This window comes from Cyprinus carpio, chromosome B19, assembly GCF_018340385.1.
Source record: "Cyprinus carpio isolate SPL01 chromosome B19, ASM1834038v1, whole genome shotgun sequence".
In the NCBI taxonomy this organism is placed as follows: Eukaryota; Metazoa; Chordata; class Actinopteri; order Cypriniformes; family Cyprinidae; genus Cyprinus; species Cyprinus carpio.
The window spans coordinates 19172723-19192904 of NC_056615.1; the positions used below are offsets into that span (position 1 = coordinate 19172723).

The following is a 20182-nucleotide window of genomic DNA, read 5'->3' on the forward strand; positions in this document are numbered from 1 at the left end:
TTCCACAAGGGGCTGATGTAAGCGACCGGTCCCCCTATAGCAAAAGCACGTCACACGCACACACTTCTTGGCTCTGGTAAGATCATTAGGATTGCATCAGCCCCCCATTTGCCCAAGCGGGTCAGAAGCAGACAGGACATGATGTAATCGCAAGGCTGACTGCAGTATAGCGATAGCTCTAGAAAGCAGCAGCACACGACTTTTGGTATCTTTTTAATGTGAGACTGAGGTTGTCTGCGGCAGTGGGTCTCTACTGGTTTTTGGATTTTTGCTTCAGGACCCAGATTTTACATTGGATCTCGAGTGGTGACTCAACACAGTACCAAAAAGTAAATTATTATATTATATTATATTATATTATATTATATTATATTATATTATATTATATTAGTACGAAAGGCTAAATAGGAAAACTATGGGGAAATATTATATTACTATTAGCCATATTACATATTGACATATAAAGTGATATTACTTTAGACCAAATTTATAACAACAACAAAATGCATTTGTCCCCATCTCATCTATTTATCTATGCTAATTATGCATAGTTATATGGTTCATTATTATTTTTATGTATACTCATATTTTTCAAATATAAAAACTTCTGTTCAATTTAGAATTGAAGCTCTCTGGTGTATTCCTTTGCATATGTGAGGTGAATCTTAATGATATGCTATAAATTTGTGCTCTTTTTTTATTTATTATTTGCAGATGGCCATCACATATGGGAAATGGAAGCCAAAGTCAACAGAGAATCATCCAGATCTGTAAGTTTGCCATTTTTCACCTATTTTTACGATTAAAAAGGAAGCAAGATGAAATCCTGAGAATTTTATTAATTAAATAATACAAATATATGCATAAATATATAAGAAAAAGAGTTTAAAAATAAGATTTTTTTTGTTGTTGTATTGTTGTGTTTGAGGCAAACAGGTTGTTTTTTTGTGTCTAAAGCGGATATAATGTACGTGTTGAGCCCTACTCTCTGCTCTCGGGAGGAAACACTCTCTCACACACACATACACACAACACACGCAAACCTGCTCCTTGTTTTCTCTATGGAAGATTCTTTCTGTGAGAGCTCAGGGACCACAGTTTAGACTCTGGGATTAGACACTGCACCTGCTCCCCACACCACACACTTGTTAGGTAGCACATGTCTGTCTGTAGAACTCAGACTGTTGGAAGAGACCCATTCTAAAGGTCTTAACCATCAGCACTGTCCAGCTAAGAAACATACACTGTTAAAAAAAAACTGTCAAATTTACGGGAAAAATACCGGCAGCTGTGGTTGCCAGGAATATACCGTGAAAAAAATGTGGAATCTGTAAAAGACAATACGGTATACTGGTTTTGTAACCCTAAATTTTACAGTAGACAACATATTTTTTTTTACCAAATTCATGGTAGAAAAAAACAAATATAGTTGTCAATTATACAGTAATTTTATGTAAAAAATGCAACTTTCCATAGCTTTTTACAGATATTTGCAGTAAAAAAAAAGTTATAATATAATAATATATACAGTAATTTGTTGTTAATTTAACAGTAATAGGATAGACCCTATTATGGTAAATAACTGTAAAAAATAACAGAAATATGTTAAACCTTATTAAAACCTTTGACAGTAAAAAACACAGTGAAATTGTATAACAAATTACAGCATTTTATTTTGACCAGATACATTTTACGGTAAATTCCTGGCAACCACAGCTGCCGGTATTTTTCTGCTAAAAATACAGTACAATATGAGGAACATAAATAGTTTACCGTACATTTTACATTTGCAAAACCGCTAAATATAGAAAAATCTATTGATGCTCATATATAACCAAGGTAGTGAATATTTCTGATAAACAATGAGAAAATTTGACATACCATTTGAAAACAGACTAAACATATAATTTTCTCTATTCCTACCAAACAGCACAGATCTTGAGAATACAGCATGTGTCCATATATATGGCTGGTAATCCATGGAGAAATGAATAAACATGAAACAAAAAAGGACCTGCCCCTGACCGATCAATAGTAATGAGTCACTGGGTCCTGCCTTGGTGAAGGAAAGCACTCAGTGGAGTTTCTAATGCGCATGGGGTCGAAGATACAAGCTCTGCAGGAGTACTTCAATGTCCATCAGGAGTTCACTTTGGACTGGCAGGATCCCCTCTGCAGCAAAAAAATTGACAAAGTTTCAAAAGTTTGATCAGTGCTTGAGCAAAATGCACAGAAATGAACAAAACGTGCTGTCAAAAACAGATCTAATGATAAATGATTTCTTATGTGTAAAGTATGCAGTTCTTAAAGGATTAGTTCACTTTTAAAAAAAACTTTTGCTGATAATTTACTCACCCCCATGTCATCCAAGATGTCCATGTCTTTCTTTCTTCAGTCGAAAACAAATTAAGGTTTTTGATGAAAACATTCCAGGATTTTTCCCTATATTATGGTCTCCAATGGGACCCAAACGGTTTTTAAGGTCCAAATAACAGTTTCAGTGCAGCTTCAAAGGGCTTTAAACGATACCAGACGATGAATAAGGGTATTATCTAGCGAAACGATCGCTCACTTCAAAAATAAAGTTTAAGTTTTATAAGCACAAATGCTCACCTTGCTCTGTTCTGTGATGCGCGTTAGTGACGTCACGTAATACGCAATTACGTTTAAAAGGTCAAGTTGACGCGTTTACAAATGTGCGGAAGGAGGACCATATACACCACATATTCAAATGTATTTGTGTCAGTTTATCGTGTAAAATGCCCATTTCGTGTGCGTATCCTGGGTGCTTTAATATTAAAAAGCCTAAAAGAAAAATTTCTTCAGGACAGAAATTTTTCAAGCGTGACCTTTTAAACGTAATTGCGTATTACGTGACGTTCACGAACGCGCATCACAGAACAGAGCAAGGCGAGCATTTGTGCTTATAAAACTTAAACTTTTTTATTTATTTTTGAAGTGAGCAATCATTTCGCTAGATAATACCCTTATTCATCGTCTGGTATCGTTTAAAGCCCTTTGAAGCTGCACTGAAACTGTCATTTGGACCTTGAACCGTTTGGGTCCCATTGGAGACCATAATATAGGGAAAAAAATCCTGGAATGTTTTCATCAAAAACCTTAATTTGTTTTCGACTGAAGAAAGAAAGACATGGACATCTTGGATGACATGGGGGTGAGTAAATTATCAGCAATTTTTTTTTTTTAAAGTGAACTAATCCTTTAAATATACTTATGTACATTGACAACGCAGCCCTAATCACAATCATAATTTGTTGGAAAACATTGTATTTAAGTTTCCTTTTGATTTATCATAGAACTTGAAGTTAAAGGGATAGTTCACCCAAAAATGAAAATGATGTCATTAATGACTCACCCTCATGTCGTTCCAAACCCGTGAGACCTCCGTTCATCTTTGGAACACAGTTTAAGATATTTTTAGATTTAGTCCGAGAGCTTTCTGTCCCTCCATTGAGAATGTATGTACGGTATACTGTCCACGTCCAGAAAGGTAATAAAAACATCTTCAAAGTAGTCCATGTGACATCAGAGGGTCCGTTAGAATTTTTTGAAGCATCGAAAATACATTTTGGTCCAAAAATATCAAAAATTAAGACTTTATTCAGCATTGACTTCTCTCCCGGGTCTGTTAGGAGCCCGTTCACAACACTGCAGTTTAGTGATATCCGGGTGGCGAACGAATCACTCGATGTAACCGGATCTTCTTGAACCAGTTCACCAAATCGAACTGAATCGTTTGAAACGGTTCGCGTCAACAATAAGCATTAATCCACAAATGACTTAAGCTGTTAACTTTTTTGGCTTCATGGCTGACACTCCCTCTGAGTTCAAATAAACCAATATCCCGGAGTAATTCATTTACTCAAACAGTACACTGACTGAACTGCTGTGAAGAGAGAAGTGAAGATGAACACGAGCCGAGCCAGATAACGAACGAAACATTGACTCGTCCTCGAGTCAAGAACCGGTTGCATCGGTTTTCGGTTCACCGGTAGTGATGGGAAGTGCTGTTCTTTTCCGCGAACCAGTTCTTTCGGACAGTTCGATTCAATAAACCAGTTGCCGAAAACGGTTCACCAGCTCTTTTGCGCTCGACGTAATGACTTCATTGGCGATGATTGCCCTTGATTCAAGCCTTCGGTTTACCCGCGCTCATAACATTAGCACAGAATCAGTTCAGAATCAATCACCAAAAGAACCAGTTCGGTTCAGACGCGCTGTGTGTCAGTCTGCTTCACGCATGCACAGTATCATCAGCTCCTCAGTTCTCGAACCGGACGCGTCCGACAGAAACGGTTCTTGACTCGAGAACGAGTCAATGTTTCGTTCGTTATCTGGCTCGGTTCAGTCAGTGTACTGTTTGAGTAAATGAATTACTCCAGGATATTGGTTTATTTGAACTCAGAGGGAGTGTCAGCCATGTTAAAAAAGTTAACAGCTTAAGTAATTTGTGGATTAATGCTTATTGTTGACGCGAACCGTTTCAAACGATTCAGTTCGATTTGGTGAACTGGTTCAAGAAGATCCGGTTACATCGAGTGATTCGTTCGCGAACCGGATATCACTAAACTGCAGTGTTGTGAACGCGCTCATAACAGACCCGGGAGAGAAGTCAATGCTGAATAAAGTCGTAGTTTTTTGATATTTTTGGACCAAAATGTATTTTCGATGCTTCAAAAAATTCTAACGGACCCTCTGATGTCACATGGACTACTTTGAAGATGTTTTTATTACCTTTCTGGACGTGGACAGTATACCGTACATACATTCTCAATGGAGGGACAGAAAGCTCTCAGACTAAATCTAAAATATCTTATACTGTGTTCCGAAGATGAAAGGAGGTCTCACGGGTTTGGAACGACATGAGGGTGAGTCATTAATGACATAACTTTCATTTTTGGGTGAACTATCCCTTTAATGACTGAATGCATGGTGATGAGACCTATCATTCAATCTACATTTTATAGCGTCAGTTTCCTTCATCGTATGAAACTGCTCACCTAGACATGAACCTGAGCTCGGCTGATTAAGATTAGTGTCTCCTGTCCATCTTTCTTTTGCAAAACTTGAATAATACCACTGCTTACCTCTTATTGAATCTTTGGGTGCAGACTTAATTGAAGAGCCTCGTATAAACAGGATGTGATGTTTAGGGAAACCAAAGAATACAGGCGGCATCATTTCTGCCAGAAGACTCACAGTGGGGCAACGAAGCTTTCATTGTTGGACTGGCTAGATCCCTTCTGCATTCAGAAAGAAAACAAAAAGGGCATACACCATAAATAATAATAACTGACAAAAATAATGAGACAAGAAATTAAAGTAACAAGAAAATAAGTGCAAAACAAGTTTCCCTGTGTTGCAGTGTAGCTGAATGTTTTTCAACAATTTGATTTACGGTAAAACACATACCAAATATTTCCAGCCAAGGTTTGATTCAATCTTCAGCATGCTTTTCCTGCCATTGTCTTGAAACGGTTTCACCTGTCACTCTCATTTGATGCTGTTTACAAAAACAAAACAGCAATATTGTAAATGGACAAAGGAAAATTAATTTAATGAAAAAAAAAAAAAAAAGTATGACCTGAAATCTCACCATTTCCTGAGAGTCACAGGTCCTTTGAGTATCCTTATGGTTTCTGCTCAAATTCAGTGTCTGAAAAGGGCAGGAACAAAATAAACCTTTTTAATCATAATAAAGACAAAATAAGATTTAGAGACAACAGAGAAATGTGTAAAATATCTTCTAGAATCTGTTTAATTTAATAACCTTGAAAGAGACTCTCGGGTCTTAGCTGTGTCACCACCCTTAAACCTTAAACACATGCATCAGAAAACCACTGCAACAAAATCTCAGATGTCCTTCACTGACGTTTTTATTGTCTTGAACATATTTTGACCTCGACACACTTGCTGCTAGTCAAATATATTGCAAATATATTCAATGAATAAATGACAAGAAATGCAATAGCATCATTTTTAAAGTATGACTTTACATAAGTAATCAAGCACATAAGCTTGTGACATCAATTTTGCAGAACCTTACAGCTACAAAATGCTGTAATAACAGTTAAAGTCAAGTAATGGTTGTAACAGACAACACCTTAACTTCAGTGCAAACACTTAACTTGTTTGCTAATTAGGTCAATACAAAATTCAAATAGTTTAAACTCTGTTGTATAGAATATAGAACATCTCAGAAACATCAAGAGTACAGTTCTCAATAATCCCTAGTTAGAGGGATTGTTTAAAGATCTAAGATCAAAACCTCTGAAAAGCATGCCTGTGATAACAGAAATCAGGTAAGAGTACTCAATATCAGCTGGGATAACTGAAAACATAAACAACACAGTAGTTCCCAGTCAAGGTACAGTTAAGCTGTCTTTAAACGGTCTGTCGCCACTCGTGATCAGAGAGATCGGCGATGAGGGTGAGTACTCTTGGGTTCACATGCAGTGTCTTCTTCTTAGTTTTTTCAACTTTTGTTCCCTTCTCTGGGTTAATGTTGAAGAAACACCTTGATAAACACAATAATCTATATTAAAACCCTATACAACAACAACAAAAAAAAGGGAAAGGCAAGGGAAAAGTAAAAAAATTACCTCTGAAGGAATTCAAGTGTGGAGCCAAGTTCCAGTGGATAGTGGATGTTCAGGCAGTAGTAGCTACCAAGCATCAGACAGATTGCAGAGATGAAGTCAGTTATTTGGTCATTCACGACTTTTTGGTCAATGCTGAGCATGAACAGTCTCGATGCAAAGCAGGAGGATCCTTGGAATGAAATACAAGTGTAGAAGAATTAACTGTAAAACCCCCTTTACCATTCAAATGTGTCTTAAAATAGTGAAAGTGCAGACATTTAATATAGCGTATCCTTGCATAAGCTTAGGTTCTGTGCAGTTGTACTGATTTTCAACTCACCACAAACAATGATACATGGTGTCACAGACAGGCTTTCCACATGGACTTCTTTTGCCAGACATGTTTCATCAACATAGTGGAAGAGGGTCTCCTCTTTTTCATCGAAATAGGAGAGGAGGAGGAGCATCATATCTTTCACGTCTTTTGAGCAGCCCTTCAGCTGTCCCCTCTGCATTCGAAGCTTTATGACAGCCTCCAAGACACGCTTGCTCTTGTCTGCACAAGTGTTTTTCAGAAAGTCCAGAAGCCGTTTTCCCTTCTTTTCCAGACTGGTGAGGAAAGTCTCTTTCAGCGGTACCCCAGTAAGTTCTTCAAAGTGGACTATCATTCCAATCGGCTGAAACAAAAAAGGCCACTCTTCTATGATGGTTTGCATGTCTGCTCCGCTATTTATTGCTTTGCGCTGAGAGTAGTAGGTGCAATTCATTAGAGTTTACTTCTTCATGACTGAAGCTTGTCTGTTCACTGAGAATCTTCATGCGTTCTTTCTTCTCCTGCTGGGTTTCCAGTGTCTCAGTGACTGGCAAAAACTTCATGTCCCACTTTATGCAGCCATATGTGTCTTGAACAGATGGTCGCTTTTCAGGTGTGATTTCATCGGTGTCATCTGATCCTCCCAGTTTGCGCTTCTGTAACACTGGTGAAGTAGACCTCTTCACATTTTCAATTCGTGCCTGAATCTGTTTTACCAAAGAGTGGTACCCCTGTCCTACCACATCCCCCTCGATGACATCCTGCAGTGACTTGGGATACATCGCAACCAGTTTTTTTGCAATTTCAGTCGAGGCTCTTCTAGTTGGAGATGCACAGGCTTTCATCATCTCCTTCACAATGATGCGGATCATCTCCCTACGCAATCGAGGCTTTGGTCTTTTCTCTCTCTGAAGACACTGGATCAAGTCTTCTGGAAAATCTTCACATGGAATTCTAAATTTATCTACCCAGTCTAGAGAATATATTGGACTGGGTGAGGGGGAGGCAGAAAATGAGGAGCAAGAAGATGAAGACGATAGGCTGGCCTGGCTTGAAATGTCCGTATTTGGTGCTGTAAAACAAAAATCACAAACGATACGATTAATTGTACTTTTTGGACCTTGGCCAAAGTATAATAGAAAAAACAGAAAAGCCCTTCATGGCTATTGTGCAATGAAATCATAATACTTACTGGTTTGTTTCTAGGCAGCCAGCAGTTTTCTTGCCTGAATTGGTCTCAGGACAGAGTTCAGATCAGTCTCACTGATGAACTGCAAGTCCTCAGATGTCTCCACTCCTAATGATTGTAGTTCCTCCAGTACAATTTCAAGGATTGAGGCAGACAGGTCCGGCAGCACCTTAGTAATGGAACTCCTTATGCTGTCCCCCATTTCCGAGATGTCTGATAAAATAATGTGAATAAAGGTCAATTTACACCAAGTGGTACCTTTGGTGTTAAAATAGGAAGCTGATCTTGCTTAATACTACACTTTTATACAGTGTTTCGTAAGTACCAAACTAACAGCCCCATTATTGTGACAGCACACAGTGTTTCAATGGAACCATCTGGTACCCATACTTCATGTAAGATGTTAATGGATAGAAATCAATTAAGTCAATGATGTTCACACACTGCATCTTTTCTTTTTTCCTTTCTCACTGAGTGCAGATGATACTGAGAATGGTATTCTGTCACGTGCACCGACACCAGAAAATAAACACTGTCATTCTTAATCAAAATGAGAACTACTTCACCAAACTCAACAGAGTCAGAGCCCCCTGTGACAAGGAAGTGTCCTTTCTTGTACTGTGTGTTCCCTTGTACATCATTTCTACTGTGACCTTTGTATTGGTTTCAGTAAAGTCAAACATTTGGACTGCATCTTGAATGGCTTTACTGTACAGCACTGAGTGAAATGGAGAACCATCTTTGACTTTCAAGACAGATCGACACATTGAACCTGCTGCTAGATAGGCCTGAAACATCTGATGTCTTTCAGAGAGTGTATGGCAGAGGTTTTTGAAATTTTTCAAATTTCTGGCACATCTCTTGAAATAACTGTGCTTACTTTCAAAGCGCATTGTCCATAATCTTATCAGTGGGCCAAATTTCAGAATCAGTGCTGGGTAATGGCGTAGAAAATGGTGTTTTGGTCTCAGGTTGCATTCTGGGAACAGAGCTTTTCTTGACTCTAAATATTCTTGAATAAGAATATCAAGATATGCTACCTGAGCCACTGAAATTTTCTGAGCACACACCATGTCTACAATATCTTTCAGCTGCAGAGTTAAGTTCCACACATCATCTGTGGGGTCTGTCACTATGTCACCAACTATGAGAGGCAGCAATCGGAGGAAGTTCCAGTTCTGTACAGCCTGTCCTGAGAGTTTAGCTGCTTGAGGGCTGACCTCAGATGGCTTTGTAGAAGCATCAGAGGCATGGTAACTAAACTGTTTGATGCGTCGGTTCAGAGTGGAGTAAGTGAACCAGCTTTTTTTCTTTATGAAGTACTTCAGATACAGTGCCACATCATAAGCCAAAACTCCCTCAAAGATATCGTGACCTAGACATGGTGGCAAGCCTGGCATACAAACGTTGAAGTATTTGAGTGAATTGAACACTGACCTGAACTTCACTCCTTCGACGTCTGGTGTATTGTCAATCTGGAGGCGATCAACAGCAGAGTTGTAGTTCTCTTTGGTACGTTCTGCTCCACACAGATTTGGGTCAGCACCCTGAAATTCAGATTTCGTTATCAGGCAGTACCTGCAGAAGTACTTTGAAGAACTAAAATTTTCAGTGAAGCCACCAATACAGTGAGAACCCAGATCATCACCAGCAATGCAAAACAATGTTCCTTTGACTCTAGTTTCATCTGATGCAACAATCCCACTGTCCTCCAATTCTTTCAAGTCTGCTAGTAATTCAGAGAACACATTATCATGACCAAACTCTTTAAAATCTTTCTCCCTGCACAGTAAGACAAGAGACATGTGGTCTGTGTCTGAGCGTACATGAAGTGGCAAGTTTGCCACTGATGCATATACAGCTAATACCTTGTGTTTTGTCCTTGCAGAGCCTAAAGGGTTAACGACTTCAAAGGCATCCTGGTAGAGTACTAGCTTGAGGCACGATGGGTTTTGACCAAAAAAATCATTTGATTTAAACAGCTTACTATCACTTATGTCACACAGAACATCAGCAGGAGGCTCAGTAGAGGGCTCTTCTGATTTCTGCCACAGATCAGACTCTAGCAGACATCTCAAAGTCTCTCTTAAAGGCACATAATAGGCAAACCTATCTTTTCTGTTTTCATCTCTCCCTAAAAATATTTTCTTTGGTTCCACATAGTTGAAGGCTTTTTTAAAGGTCTGAGCTCTGGAGTACACTGTCCTCAATGGCCCGGTATGACATGCAGAAAACAGATCATAGCTTTTGACAGACTCGCAGACTTTGTTGATGTCCTCCTCTGATAATGATGTGTCATCTTTTAATAGTGATGCAAGTTTACCCAAAATGTATGTCTGTCCCAACTCATGTATGTTCTGCATTTCCTCCACAATGTTCTGTATGGTTGAAGCAGGCAGTAGAAACTGACCCTGCAATTTTAAGTAGAATTGTGAAACGTTTCTCAGAAAAAGATCACAGAATTCAGGGGACATTTCCGTGTTATCTTCATCTGTAATAGACTGTGCAGCAGGCTCAGAAATCAAGGGTACAAAGTCATCTGATGTGGTTGGAACAGATGATGATTGACATGCAGACTCTCTATATAAATCACCAATGCTGCTGTCTGAAAACTCTCTGTGTTTACGTGACATGTGGGCAGTAAAAGATGATTTAACTCTAAAGTTATTTGTGCATCCTCTTACTGGACAAGTGACCACGTGTCCTTCCACAATATGGCTCTTCAGATGAGCTATTAACTCTTTAGAGTTTTGACACTGACGTTCACACATCGCCATTGCACATGTAAACGCAGAAACCACCCGCCACACCAGTGACATGGGTAGGGGCAGAGTGTCTTCGGTAAAAATGAGCCTTAAACGCGCCGTACCTGGTGTATGTCTGCTTGCAGTCTGCTTCAATACAACGAAAGAAACAACGTGGCTCATTCCGATGCAGTTTACAATGAAGCACGTAGCCCCTTGATGACTGAACTACCTTACCACAGAAATTACAGGTTAACATATCTCCATGTACTTTGGTAATTTCTCCCTAGCAAATTAAGCACGCCAAACACAGAAGCTAATCAAGATCAATGCTTCCCTCGCCACAGTAATGCTAACTAAATTCACAACCTCATAAAAAACGAACTCCTAAAATTATCTATAAATGCTGGGCAGGTGGGTTTTTATAACAGAGAAAACTTGAAGTTGCATGAACTCACCTCACCTCGAATTAATTGTAAGTTGCCAGGATGTCTACAAATTCCGAAGATGCTGGTCCAAGCAGCTATAAATGGCGCGAGTTCAAAACTGCGTCCGTTAGCGAAGCCAACAAGTCTCCTGCAAGAAAAAAAAAAAAGCGCGCGGCACACAGCTCAGCAGCGTCATTTTCAGGTGACGTCATCCCGCAATGTGATGTCGCTCTTTCTTTCTTTAGGAGGAGGTTTTTTTTTTTGGTGAAATGGTTCGCTCATACTGCACAATGTTGCTACCAGAAAACATTTTTTATCTGCAATTCGAACGTAAAACGTCTGTACACAGTTTACCAGCAACCAATCAACAGCGATCACACAAACTCAAAATTTAAGGCGGACCCACTTAAGGTGGTCTGATAATATGGCGTGAAAAATAACATAAAGTTGTTTTACAATACTAATTAAAAAAGATTATTGAAATAAATTTTATTCACAACCATGAACTTTATTTTAAACATCTTTTGCTGTTGATTTTTTTATCAGAAGGTTAACAATGATATACTGCAGGCCTAACTTTTAATCTGTATATCAGTATCTGAATTTTTAAATAAAAAATACTATCTTTTTTATTGTCTTTTACTGCTGATATTTGCTTTTTTTTAAATTGTATTTACTGGTTGTATTATTACGGGGGACCCTATTTTTTAACATCTTGCTTCTGTAAAAATGAATGTTTTGTTTGCTTAAAAATTTACAGATTTATACTGTGAATTCCAATGTGCACAACCCCAAAAGATGTAGTTTTACTCAAATAATACCGTAAAATCTACGGTTTTCAGACATTTTCAACATTACAATATTTAATTGTAAAATGTATGCATATTTATTTGTTTTGACAGAAAATATTTATAATTTCAACATTTTATTACAGTAAAAAACAACGTTTTATCCAGTCTCACAATTAACGGTTATTCAATCTATTTAATACAGTAAAAGGAAGTTTTTGGTTTTACACTCCATTACCGTTGGAATTTGACGGTGTTTTGCTGTATATTTTACTGACTTTTTTTACAGTGTAGACTTAAGTTAAATAAAGTTCTGGAATGTGATAGAATGTTTTAATCAAAGGCAAAAGCACCAGCTATTTACCATTTGATCTGTAGAATCTCGTAAAGCGAAGTATAATTGCATAGTGACTCTTTAATTGCTTCTCGGCAGAACTTTCAAATGCAAGTGTGGGTCCCGCTATCAGAAAATGAGCTAGCTAAAATTCCTTCAAATTTACGGCAGAGTTTTATTAGCTTCTGTCTGAGCTCATGTGTTCATGATAAAATGAAGAGAGCTCTATGGCTGTCACATATTTTTTTTAGGATGAATTAATGTTTGTTTCTTCCGTGCATGAGCCAAAAGCTCCCTGAAAGCTAGCCTTTGTCTGGTGTCTCTTGGTATATAACTTTATGAGAGCCTCCACGCCTGGTTTCAACGCTCAGCGAGTGAATGGAGACCATCTGTTTGAATGGAGCATTAATGTGTTAGACAATTTTTTACAAGGACGCCTTTGATTTCTGCCCCTCCCTGCCCTGCTGTGTGTGTATATGTATATTTATTTAATGTGAACCATTTTCTCACACAGTCTAAACCACATGGCTCTTTAAGTTTGGTAAGCTGGCTTGTGTCAGTGGCCTTTTGGAAGTTATTGAAGGGATATGTTTGTCTTTTCACAATCGGCACATTCATGTGCAAATCCAGAAGATAAAGCTTGATCTTCTTTAAAGTCACATTACTTTTTCATATAAAGACCAGCATTTGAAATTTGTTGCTAGAATGTGGTGTCTGTATGCAGATGCACAGCTTGACTTTTCCGTCAGTGGTGATTAGGTGCAAGCTCTTAAAAATCATGAAGGAAAATGGCCTTAAGCTGACATGATATTTAAAAAAAAATAAAACAATTCTTTGTTTTCTTAAATAGCACTGTATATTCAGTGCGATCAAATATACAGTAAAATGGTAATATTTTTTAATTTGATTATTTCAGTTTTATTATATATTAAAATCCAGTCTTCAGTGTCGCATGATCCTCCAGAAATCATTATAATATGCTGATTGGCTGCTCAAGAAACATTTCTTATTTTTACCAATGTTGAAAACAGTTGTGCTGCTTAATATATTTGTGGAAACAGTGATATTTTTTTTTATTCTGTAATGAATTGAAAGCATTTATTGACATTAACAGTGTTAAAATCTTTACTTCCACTTTTTTAATGTATCCTTGCTTACATATTACTTGCTTACAAAAGTCTTACTGAGCCCAAACTTTTATATAGTAGAATATGTGCATTACCTGAACCAGCCTAAAAACTAGTTTTTAGCATGATTTAAGATAAAGAAACAACATTTATGTTATCATTTTAAGATTTTATTACTGTTTTGTAACATGAAATGTCATCTTTTGTCACAATTTTGGTGATTTCATACGTCCTCAATGAAATAGATAAGAACCGTAGGCCTATTACCAAAATTTCTTCTTTTGGGCATAACCAAGATGAGGCCACCAAATGACCTAAATAGCCTTATTTTTTTCATTGAATATGCTGTTCCACTCAGAAGTACATGGGTGTTTTGTTGCCATTTTAACACATTATTTTGAGGTAAATCTGAATTTTGTTGGAGTTTGCTGTGGGCCAAGCATCCTGAGCACAGCTGTGGATCAGACTAATGGATGAAATTCTCTCTAACACATTGTGCTTGGTCTGGCTTTGCTCTGCGGCTAAGGCGATGTGTTAATATAAACAGTCGGGGAGCTCACCTGCACATCGTTCTAAAACCTGCAAGAAAACTGATGACTTCCTCTCTGGCTACTGTACAGCACCTCCATCAATCTCCTCTCAGCCACACAGGGTTCATCTCAGGGTGGAGGAAAAGAGGTTGGGGGGAGATAGACAGTTTGACACTCCCAGCACCTTTCTCATACTGTAGTTACAATTGCAGACGGCTCAGCGGTCAAAAGTTCAGTGGTGTCTGGAGACAGAGAGGGGAGAAGCACAGGGGAAATAAACTGTCTGGACAGAGTCCCCGGACACTCTTTCATTCAGGGTGAGAAGCGCAAAAATAACACAGTCTGCTGCATGCAGTTTGTTTTGTCTGAACCTCATCTGCCCCGAGCTCACAAAGCCACAGTCGCTGGATGCATGTGCAGCTGTTGGTTGGAGCACATGGTGTGAGGTTAAATAACGGAGACAATGTTGTTTAGGATTTTGGTATCTAGAAACAGTTTTCATTAAAATGTCTGATGAAACCATTCCAAATGATTGTGTTAAAATTAGTAATATTTTCCACACTTAATATTCAGGACTACTAGAAGTAACCCACACAATGGCTCTGAGGTGTTATAAAAACATTTTTCTGTTTGTTTGAGCATCCTGACCAGCACAGCAGCATTGTATATTTATTTTGGCCATTGGTCACTTAATGAAGGTTGAAGGATTTTTTCCCCTCATTTCTGTCACCTGGTGGCTTTTGGGTTGCTTGCTTAGTTGGGTTTTAATATTACATAATTTTATCAGTTTGACAGCAGTCGTACTACTGGATGAGAACATGAACTGAATTGAGATGAATAATGCCACTATATCGTCTAGGTGCTTGATAGCACGGAATTTGTTTATAACTGACAAATTCACAACGTTGAAACTGATATTGAACTGAGTTGAATCAACGCTGAACTGACTTGAGTAGAATAATGACACTAATGTTTTCAGTTGAGCTGCTTATCACTGAATTTAATTTGATTTCATTTTAATTTAATTGATAAACTTCACATAGTTATTGAACTGAACTGAAAATGACACTGTTGTCTTTGGTAGAGCTACTGTATAGTTGAATTGAATTTGTTCAAAATTGAAAAATGTTACAATATCGACACTGTTTTTGAACTGAATTGAATCAACATTGAACTCACTCAAGCTGAATAATGGCAACTGTCTTCAGTAGGGCTGTGTGATATGGACAAAAAAAAAACTATCGCGATTTCTTTGATCAATTTTGCAATTTAGATTCATTAATGCATTCAGTGTGAATTTGAAACATATTTCAAAAAGAAAACCAATTAGAGCATTATCAAAAAGTTGTAAGATGTCTCTAGAACAGACATAAGGCAAAATAATCACTAATCAAAACATATACAAAAAAAAAAAAAAAAAAAAAATCCTGTGTCCAGGGATTTTTTACATTTATTTATTTATTGCCATGCATTGGTCATAGAGCTCATTGTAGCGGTGCCTCAGGTGTTGAAATAGATCTGTTGCACCATGTTCACACATACTCTGTCTGCAGCGCATATACAGTATGTGTATGCGGTGCAGAAGCAGCATGGACTCATTTTGCTTTTGCACAGGACGCGTTTGCTTTCGCACAGGATGCGTTTGCAGTTTACCACAAACACAACATATATCCATTATTTTGATTTCAAATCCAAACATTGTTTCTGAAAATGCTTTTTCAGCATTGTGATTCTGTTTTATCACAGTACAGTAATACAATCTTTCATAGACATTCATGTTTAAACTCAATAAATATAACTTTGTTTTCCTACCTCCACGAGTGCCATCTATTATTGCCTTGTTTATCTAAAAGTGCACTTTTCCCTGTTTTAAATCTAGCCAAAAAGCCATGTGTTGACTGTGAAACAGTAGACATTAATTATATGCATTTATTGTGTAATTACTACATTTCCATGTCAATTCATGTTAATTTTTACCGCGAATAATTCGCTGTCACTTTAAATCAGCGTGTGCAGCACAGCAGAAATGGACTCCGTGCGGAAATCGCTGCATGACTGCTGCAGACGCACTGCTCCTGGAGCGCACTGCCGGACCGCAACTGCGTGCAGTGTGACCGCTCTGATCCGTTAACATGGGCACGGAAAAAATACGCACCACAGACAGAGTGTGTGAACCTGGCATTACGTCTTTATGCCCGGTCTGTTCTTGCGCTCCATTTAGGTGCCCTGCATTCTGATTGGTTCGGAGAGCATAATGCGGAAGGTCAGGGCTGCGGAAAATTGTTTTAATTTATTAAATTTCGTTCAGATTTATAAATCGTGCATGCTCAAATCATGATTTTATGACAATTTCGATTAATCGCACAGCCCTAGTCTTCAGTTGAGCTGAATTGAACTTGTTTCATAATTGATGAACTTTACACAGTTATTGAACTGAACTGAATCAACACTGAACTGACTAGAGCTAATTAATGACACTATTTTTGTTGTTGTTAGAGCTATATAAATAAAGGTGGCTTGACTTGACATTGGCTCACCCAATTCAATTTCAGCTCATATTTTGAATTTCAGGTGGCTTTGCTTGTGGATGTCCCACCATACCGGAACCAAAGAATATCCAACCCAGTTAAAGTGAATTTCTATGTGTGCAATGGCAAACGGAAGAGAAGCCAGTACCAGCGTTTCACATACCTGCCCACAAACGGTAAAAAAATCACCTCCTTCTGCTTTAATTCATACACACTCCTTTATTTCTAACCTGTGACTGAATTAATTCAGAAGAAATTCTGAAGCCTTTTTTAGTGGATGGAATTGTGGCTAGTTTTTTTTTTCTCTGTTAAAATCATTTCCATAAAATTTGTTCTTTTCCATACCTGCTCTGGGAGCAGTGGAAGGGCAGTGACAGGGTGGGGTCCAGTATGTGAATGCAATTATTCAAATCCAGACTGGTTGCCAGGTGAAATGTAAAAAAAAAAATGACTTGACATCTGAAAAGTCCTAACCACTGCTAATTCCCTCAGGCCCAGTGTGCGTAACCAGTGGGTGGTTCAAAGGCTTGAGTCAGACCCAGCTTGTCCCAACCCTGTCTCCTGAAGTGTGGGCACTGCAACTGCAGGCCATCCCACTCACACTACAGTACTGTCTTTTTTTAGACTGGACATTTCTAAAGATTATGCATTGTATCTGTCCAGTATATTTTATGAATAATTGTCTTTGGGCCAAAGCAAAGGACCCCTAAAGTAATCACAATTTTTTATAATTTTTTTAATGCATCTGTTAGTGGATCTTACTTTTTAAATTATTATTGTTGTGCAGAGTCAAACACATGTAGGTCAAATTATAATTGTACGTCATACATTTAATGTGGGTGGAACAATAAAACATTTAGCTAAACATTTGCTCCTTTATAGGGCAGTCTAAGGTCATTGCCAAGGACCCCTAAAATAATTATTTTGTAATTATTTTATTATTAATTTTTAAATAACTAATTATTAACTAGTTAAATAAATAAATAATAGTTTAATTATTAAAGTAAATAATAAAAATAATAAATCTAAAACAAAATAAAAAATAATTATGCAGAGTCATATGTATATTGTAAATTTTAATTAATGTACTTAAAATGTGCAATGTGCAAATAACCAATTTTTTTTTTTTTTTTTTTTTACAAAAACTGTTAATTGGCAGATCCCTTGCAGAATCATGATGAGGTCTGTTTATTTGATTGCATATGAACACAGAATAACAAATGGGTCCTGATGAGTATAAGGAGTCTAGAAGCTTCCGTGGTAGATGTTAAAAATCTGAATCATCTGTCTTTTGAGGTTAAACATGAGGCGGAGTGACGGATATCTGCCTGCCTCTATAGTCATGTGCTAGAAGCCTCATTTCCCCTTTCTGGGCTTAAAATAGGTGTCTATGCTCTATTTTAAACTTGTGGTTGGTCTGGGCGGCACAGAGAGTTCCCCTTTTTCTCTTTTTCTGTTGCTGACAGAATGCAAAATAAAACTTTAGGGCTTCTGTGGAGGCATGTTGGTGTGAAGGATGTCTCATCGCTGAAGAAAAATAAACTGCTGCTGACAGTTTGTTGAGAAATGCAGCCAGAAGTTAAAAGGTGAAAAATGTAACATCATGAGGATGAAGAGTTTGTCAACAACAGATGAATTCTTCCCAGTCGCTCAACATCTGTTCACCAGAATCACATACACCAAGAAACAACAGTGAGGTAGTTTTTAGTTGTAGTCAGGTAGTCATGTCATTATCAGTCTTTTCAGTGCCTTCAATAATTGGATGCTGAAAACAGAAGTGCATTAATGACCGTTTGAAATTGCTTTAGAAAAGTTTTCTTGCAATGGTTTATTTTCCTGTAGAAACAGGAAGTTTATATATAAATATACAAACATTTTTTAAAAAGTAGCCAGTAGGCTTATATTTACATCTCAGTCGTGATTTGCAATTTGCTAGTCAGTTACAGATTGTATTAAGGGGAAGGACATTGTCATTCTAGAGCACCTGATTGGACAAAAATTGGTTGTCAATATTTCGTTTTTTTACCTGTTAAAAGTTACTTTTGTATTTGCTAGAGTATATCCTATATATGACCTCAAAACTAAAAGGAATGAACTAAAGGCCACAATACAATTTTTTTTTTTTGTTTCTTTATTTCTTTTCACAAAGTTTCTCTTGCTACTGTGTATGTCAAAAATGGGCAGCCTTACTGTTAGTTTGAACTCTATGCACTCAATATGTACAATCTGCTGATCTGTTTCTAATCCAGTCTCAGTCCAGTTCTTAGCTCAGTTGCAATTTGGCTCGTTTAAACCTGAGATCCCATCTTAAAATTACACACTGAATCTTCTACTTAGAGAAAAATGCAGATTTTTTTTCTTGATGAGAAGGGTTTTTTTTGGTAGAGCTATGGATGTGAAGCTACTGTAGCAGTAAAATATGTCATAATGCACGCTTATATGGTATTAGCACTGGGGGCAGATCCAAAAAAAATAGCCCTTTTATTTTCGAAAGCAGCTGGAAGGCTCTTGTGGTGATGATTCATCCCTTTTTTCCCTCTTTCTTTAAATATTTTCAGTTGGGCGGGAGCGTGTAGCCTCAGACACATAGTCTCATTGATGAGAATGTTTGTTTCGCTGTGGGTATCCTAGCCACAAACCCACTCACTCGCGCTAGCTCGCATAAAGTCACATGAACCCGGAACGTGTGTTTATTCCTTTTTCTCCTTTCTCCGGTTTCCTTCATCTGATCTTTCTCTTTGCTGTCTTTTGCCCTTCGCCTCCCCAGTTCCAACCATAAAAACAGAGCCGCACGACGACTACGACCTCCCCCAGGTATGTGCGCCACTCCATCCCACTGGGTTGGCGCTGCATCCGAAGCCCTACTACAGCCCCCCGGCGATGACCCCCATGATGCCCTCAGAACTAAGGCCTTGTGTCACAGGCTCCTTCACATCCAGCCCTCAGAGACTGGTGGCAAAACCCACCTCCCTGTCATGCTCGTCCTCCCCCAGCACCAGCCCCAAACTACAGGATCTTTCCCCACCTCACCTCTCCTCTAAGTGCCTATTAGCGGGATCAAACCTAGGCCCCCAGTCTCCAACGGTCCCACATGTCTCCACCATCCAGCCCACACCTGGACGCTACCCGCAGTCCATCCTCTATCCAACAGGAAGCACAGCATCCTCTCCAGGGTCCCATCCTTCCACCCCAAACTCTGCACCAGAACTCCCCTTCACTCCCAGCCACAGTCTGACCCAATCACAGGCCACCAGCGAGGCCTCTGCATTAGCAGCTCAGATAACCAAAGGACCGGTGAGGAGCGGGTCCTCCCCCCTCCTACAGGAGGAGGGAGACGCGCCCACCATGCTGGCTGTCAGCATCAAGCAGGAACCACAGGAACTGGATCAAATGTACCTAGATGATGGTAAGTGACAGCGCAATATTCCAGCGAAATTTAGTGACCGTGTGCATCGTAGTCTGTTGATGTAATGCCCAACAGATGTTTCTAATTGCTTGAAGTTTTTGCCTGAGTGCTCCCTCACAAAATTAAGATCCAACGCAGCGCTAACCGTACCGCCACAACGACAGCAGCCCTATTCCATGATGTTTAATATATC

At 38.5% G+C, this 20182-nt stretch overlaps 1 protein-coding gene and 1 pseudogene across 3 annotated transcripts; one reads left to right on the forward strand and one right to left on the reverse strand.

The window, feature by feature from the left end:
* LOC109102663 overlaps positions 1-20182 on the forward strand; it is a 56390-nt pseudogene that overhangs the window by 24875 nt on the left and 11333 nt on the right.
* Positions 5246-11762, reverse strand: LOC109086666. Of its 3 annotated transcripts, XR_006157202.1 has the most exons (9): positions 11307-11754; positions 9542-9651; positions 8108-8317; positions 6943-7987; positions 6624-6792; positions 5792-5836; positions 5618-5677; positions 5434-5524; positions 5246-5264 (listed from the first exon to the last, which is right to left on the reverse strand). XR_006157202.1 is itself a non-coding variant. In XM_042744860.1 (8 exons), the coding sequence occupies exons 4-7, from the start codon at positions 7367-7369 to the stop codon at positions 5671-5673; spliced, it is 648 nt and encodes a 215-aa protein (XP_042600794.1). In that variant the 5' UTR covers positions 7370-7987; positions 8108-8317; positions 9542-9651; positions 11307-11762; the 3' UTR covers positions 5300-5524; positions 5618-5670. The 3 variants fall into 3 exon arrangements, 2 of the variants coding, with proteins under 2 accessions (XP_042600794.1, XP_042600793.1); XM_042744860.1 differs by lacking the exon at positions 5246-5264 and having other exon boundaries at positions 5300-5524; positions 11307-11762; XM_042744859.1 differs by lacking the exons at positions 5246-5264; positions 5434-5524; positions 5618-5677; positions 5792-5836 and adding an exon at positions 6177-6538 and having other exon boundaries at positions 11307-11751.

Bases quoted from the DNA above. Each gene is read 5' to 3' on its own strand.
- LOC109086666 (XM_042744859.1), bottom strand. From the start codon at position 7,369: ATGAATTGCACCTACTACTCTCAGCGCAAAGCAATAAATAGCGGAGCA. The intron at 6,793-6,942 runs GTGAGTTGAAAA...TTTCATTCCAAG, and splicing joins ACCATGTATCATTGTTTGTG to GATCCTCCTGCTTTGCATCG. The intron at 6,539-6,623 runs GTAATTTTTTTA...GTGTTTATCAAG, and splicing joins ACACTTGAATTCCTTCAGAG to GTGTTTCTTCAACATTAACC.